Source organism: Dendrobates tinctorius, unplaced genomic scaffold (assembly GCF_039654945.1).
Source record: "Dendrobates tinctorius isolate UK_male_01 unplaced genomic scaffold, ASM3965494v1 ptg000037l, whole genome shotgun sequence".
Lineage (NCBI taxonomy): Eukaryota > Metazoa > Chordata > Amphibia > Anura > Dendrobatidae > Dendrobates > Dendrobates tinctorius.
The window spans coordinates 28683243-28688886 of NW_027361705.1; the positions used below are offsets into that span (position 1 = coordinate 28683243).

Genomic DNA, 5644 nt, shown 5'->3' on the forward strand with positions numbered 1-5644 from the left:
AATCCTCTGTCTTTCAATAAAGCCAGTGTTTTGTTTCTGTCTTTTCGTCTACTGTACTATTTAAACCCTGCCAGTCAGTGTCATTCTGTCATTGCTCCAGGCACACAACAGCAATGAGGCCTACCAGAGAATTCACCTGTTCTCCAATTGACCAATCCGAGCATGCCTATCGTCCAAGGGATGATTAGATGACTGCTTAGTATTAAAAATGCCACCGGATAAGGTTTGCATAAGGTGCCTGTCACACAGATGTCTATGTGTAGCGCATCATGCTGGGGCCTATCTGCATGCTGTATTGTGACCAAGTATTGGTAAGTATGACGTCTTTTTTATGTGATTTTTTTCTATTTGATGTCTTTTTAAATTAAATGCTTTTAGGTAGGGACTGAAAGTCAATAAGGACCGTTGACGCGGGTTGCAAACTTTTGTATTGTGTCCAAAATATCAACTCAAGTAACTTTTAGCCTTGCAGAATGCAGACAGGCCCTGTAGTGTTTGTGAGTGGTATTGGGGTGTCTGTCATTGTGGGGTGCACTTGTATAGTGCTGGTGTCAGGGTCCTGTCAGCGCCAACATGCAGCCTCCGCTGAGTAGGGACTCACCTTCACTGTAGGGGGGCCCGGGGTAAGGTACGGCCGGAAAGTACTGACAAACAGGACCTGGGGACGCTGAAGTTTAGCATGCAGAGCAGGACCTGCGGTCATGTGACTTCAAGGGGCGGGGCTTAGCGTCCTGCTTCCAGAGATCAGCAGGACACTATACAGAAATACTCAGAGTCAGGCAAAATGGAGGTCATACACAGAGATAGCTGTTATGATTGAGTAGGAGGCAAAAACAGAAATGCTAGCTAAGTCCTGAAAACCAGAGAAGTTGGCAACTATCAGATTGCAGACCCCTGAACCTATCAACACAACTAGCAGTAGCCGTGGGGGGTTCCTACGATGACCTAGACCCCTCGATCACAGCCGGAGAGATACATAGGCCTAAAGAAGGAAAGGGGAAATCTAACTGCCCCAGAGCAGACCCCAAAGCAATAGGCAGCCCCCCACATATAATGACGGTGAAGCAAGATGAAAACACTTACACAGACAGAAAGACAGGCTGAGCAAAGACGGGGCCCAAAAACTACTGTCGGGATCCCTCAGATACTTCTTTCATCCAAAGGACCGATGTTCTCTAATATGTCTCTAATTGATTGCCCCATCGAGAAGAATTACACAGACACAAGCTGTATGATACAACTCGGGATGCCTGCTGAGCGCCTCTGCCCCCTCAGTCAAGCTTTCCCCTTTTATGATAAAGAATTTAGATATTTACAGACATGCGCAATAAAGAAAAGAAAAATAGTTACACAACTTGTTCTTCTACAACAGCTTTGCCATGTAAGCAGGAAATATTTGACCTTGGTTCACAAGGGAAAATGGCTGAGTCATATCCCTGAAGAAAAAATAATGTCCAGCAGATTTTATTTAACTCATTCAGTTCTTATCATTCCCCCCTTTGACATCTTCATTTTCCACAATCTGGAACACTGGATCCTGCAACAACAGCGTATAGTGGCTCGTTCACCAGGTACTATCCCAGGCCGACGGGTTGCCCAAGGGAGACAGGTCTTCTACCTTCTCCATCCCCCAGATACTGAAGCCACGTCCATCATTGCAAGAGTACGCTCCTTCATGCCAGAAATGAGATGTCAACCTAGGACTCAAAGGAATAATAGTTAAATTCTTGTTGTTTACAGTCAAACTTCCTTATCTATTTCTACATCTTTTCTTGCATACAGAGATACACCAAAAAACAAGTTTCAATAGCACATATATTATAAGGAGACAAACGGCAATACGTAATAAACTTAGTATTATCCCAGCTATCCAGCCTCCAATACCCTTAAACCAATTAGCTGGATTAAGAAAGGAGAAAGTGTCTGACCACCAACTATCTTTAGTACGATCATTGTCTTTATCATACTGATCTCTAAGTCTTTGAACATCCTCTTTTTTTAATTTTAACTTTATAGTACTGTTGGGATCTATATAATGACAGCAAGCGGGTCCGATGACCTGACACATACCACCTTGCGCTGCCGTTAAATAATCTAGTACTATAGTATGTTGATTAGTGACTATAATAAGCTGATTTTGGACAGCAACAGTGGTGTTCAGTATATCCAGTATATCCCAGATTTGATCATCCAAATAATCTGTAGCCCTAACCAATTTATCCCACATTTGAGTAATCATAGGATAAATAAAAATAGAGCTGACAATTTTATTGGCCACACTCATCTGCACTATATGTGGTCTCCCAGAGAGGCGAGGTGTATTGTCAGCGGCTCTTTTGTATAACGTGTGTTTAGGTATGCTCTGAGTATTCAACTGGTCGTTCGGAATAACAAAAGTAGCTGGAGTCAAACGACCCAGAGTACAAGCACCTCTTACCCCTACTGGCAGCCATTTATATGCATTGTCTCCACATACCCAGAACATGTCACTAGGTAAGTCCCATAGGGCTGAATGTTGTAATACCAGTCTATGCACTAAATCGATGAATGCAGATGCATTCTGGAGCATGCACCAAGGTGGAGATTGTCCTAAGGGACTACAATAACCTGCATCAGGATTTCCACAAGGAGAGGTTCCCTTCTCATATCCAGAGGACTCGTTACAAGGCATATTACCGGGAACTTCAATACAAGTTTCGTTAGTGCCCTGGGGAAATAAATTGGAATATTCCCATGACATATTATGTAACCTTCTCTCTAGCAGCATTGGTTTGAAGGCATCAGTAGAGTGAGAAGTTACATTAAAACTAACTTGTAGACCATATGTTGGAACTTGCCCCAGGTAGGTTAACTGAGTTCTATTCCTGGGTACCCAAACCCCTCCTTTATATGCCAAATATTGAAGGTGTGTACTACTTCCTGAAAGGTTACCCTGCCACCAAGGGTATCCTACCCATCCCACAATGGGTATACCAACAGTCATATTCCATAACTTCACATTATTTGTGGCATTATTAGCAAGTGTATCAGAACAATTAGTCCAGGCAAATAACTCTTCAGGTGGAACAGGAATAACCAGAAACGGAATACTTGTGGCTGATACTGGTGAATACGTGCAGATCCAGCAATCTGCTGGAGACTGAGTGTCATTTGACCAGTCTTTCAGTAATTTTTCATGATGTTGTATAAACTTATTATTCAAGGACATTGGAGAATTTAAACTGTCCCACGCAGCTACTATCATTAATATAGACAATGCAGAAAAACCAAACCAAAGCATTATGCACTCTTATGTATTGCTAACTCCTGTGGCTAGTTTGCAATGTGATGCGTGGATCCAGGTTGGTCTTCCTTCCAACTTAACAGAAGTAGGCGTTGTTAGGAGTACTTGGTAAGGTCCTTGGTATCGGGGTTCAAGCGTTTTTCTGGAGTGTTTCTTGACATATACGTAAAATATTCAGGATTGAGAGTCCTCAGTAGTTGATACCTTTTAATGGCTAACTGAAAAGATGGTAATACATTGCAAGCTTACGAGACTACTACGTAACATATACGTGACATATACGTAATCACCGGGTTGCAAGCAGTGAGTTCCTTCCACACTGTCTGGATCTGGAATGGAAGAGAAGACTAGAGAATGCATTTGAGTTAAATGCTTTTGCAACTGGATCACATAATTCATCAAATTATCCACATTAAGTGTTAAGACCTGTGGGTAGTACAACCCTGTGTTTGGTGGTCTTCCAAACAATATCTCGAAGGGTGACAGTTTAGTTTTCCCCGTAGGTGTGTATCTTACTGAGAATAATGCTAATGGGAGACACTCTGGCCATGGTCTACGGGTCTGTTCCATGGTTTTCTGTATTTTCAATTTCAGTGTCCCGTTCATTCTTTCTACCTTCCCTGAACTCTGTGGGTGGTAGGGTGTATGGAACGCCTGTTCTACACCTATCATTTGCATTACATTTTGCATTACCTCAGCAGTAAAGTGTGTGCCTCTGTCTGATTCAATTGTTTCAGGTACACCGAATCGTGGTACTAGCTCCATCACTAGTCTCTTTGCAGTGGCTCGAGCTGTGGCCGTTTTCACTGGGTAGGCTTCTGGCCATCCGGAGAACATGTCAACACACACCAGAACATACTCATATGGTCCACTTCTTGGGAGTTGAATGTAGTCGATTTGCAGTCTCTGGAAAGGATATAACGGCCTAGGACTGTGTTTCCGTGGAGTCTTCACCACTTGTCCAGGATTGTGTGCTAGGCATATGGGACAGGTGGTACAGTGTAGCTGCGCCACCTTCCCAAACCCGGGAGCAATCCAATCGTTCGTGACTAGGCGTGTCATTCCATTGGCGGACATGTGAGTTGGAAGATGAACTGCTTCTGCCATCCTTGGGTACAAAACCCTAGGCAGGCAGTACTTCTGATCTTTCTTCCATATTCCGTTCGTTTTTTCAGCACCCATCTTCTCCCAAGTTTCCTTGTCCGTCTGGGCGGAATCTTCTTGGAACTTTTGTAAGTCTGTAAACAATCCTGATGCATCTTGGTGCACTATGTTTACCTTTTCTGGAGTCCCCAAGGCAGCTTGTTTCGCCGCCTGGTCTGCTTTTTCGTTGCCTTTTGCTTCCATGTTGTCCTTTCTGGTGTGTGCTGGCACCCTCATAACGGCTACCCCCTGTGTCTGGGCCACATTCTCGAGGATTTCTCTGATCAGTGTGGCATGTTTTATGGGTGTTCCTGCTGCTGTCATGAAACCCCTTGTGCGCCACAAAACCCCAAAATCATGTACTATCCCAAAGGCATATCTTGAGTCAGTGTAGATATTTGCTGTTTTTCCTTTGGAAAATTTTAATGCCTCATTCAGAGCTGTTAGTTCAGCTTCTTGTGCAGACATATGGGGTGGAAGTGCCTTTGCTACAATAGTCTCATGTGGTGACACTACCGCATATCCTGTGTGGAATTTTCCACTCTCATCGGCATATCTGCTGCCATCCACAAAAAGCACAAAGTCTGGATTTGACAATTGTGTGTCAGTGACATTGGGCAAGCCAATAACTTCTTGCTGCATCAGTTCTATGCAATCATGTTCAACCTCGTATGAAGGCTCAAAAGAAAGTGATAATGTGTTCTCATCTACATCCCCCCCTTCAGAATCTGCAATTGGCAACAGTGTAGCCAGATTCAAATTCTGAGTTTTGGTAAACGTAACATTAGGAGGCATGAGTAAAGCACATTGCAATCTGAGTTGTCTAGTCATAGAGATATGTTTAGAAGAAACCTGATTCAGGATACCGTATATATCATGTGTGGTACAGACAGTTAGTGGATTGTCCAATACGATATCAGAAACTTTGTCAGGTAGTAATGCAATTGCAGAAACTGCTCTAACACAGGATGGTGTTCCTTGTGCTACAGAGTCTAATTTGGCAGAATAGTATGCAAGAGGTCTATTCTTTTTGTCATGTTTCTGTGTCAAAATGCCAGTAGCATGCCCTCTGATTTCAGCAGCCATTAGTTGAAAAGGTATATCATAGTTGGGTATACCTAATGCTGGGGCTGATACTATGGCCTTCTTTAGATACTGAAATGAGGTCCGTGCAATATCAGTCAATTGGAAAGGTGTTGTGTTGATGCAATCATACAG

The 5644-nt window shown here is 43.2% G+C and overlaps 1 protein-coding gene across 1 annotated transcript; it reads right to left on the reverse strand.

The window, feature by feature from the left end:
• Window positions 1–1213: 1213 nt before the first annotated feature.
• On the reverse strand, window positions 1214–4883 carry LOC141088088 (uncharacterized). The gene has a single exon (XM_073574015.1). It carries the CDS (start codon window positions 3278–3280, stop codon window positions 1751–1753), a length of 1530 nt encoding a protein of 509 aa, XP_073430116.1. The 5' UTR covers window positions 3281–4883; the 3' UTR covers window positions 1214–1750.
• Between the last annotated feature and the right edge of the window lie 761 nt (window positions 4884–5644).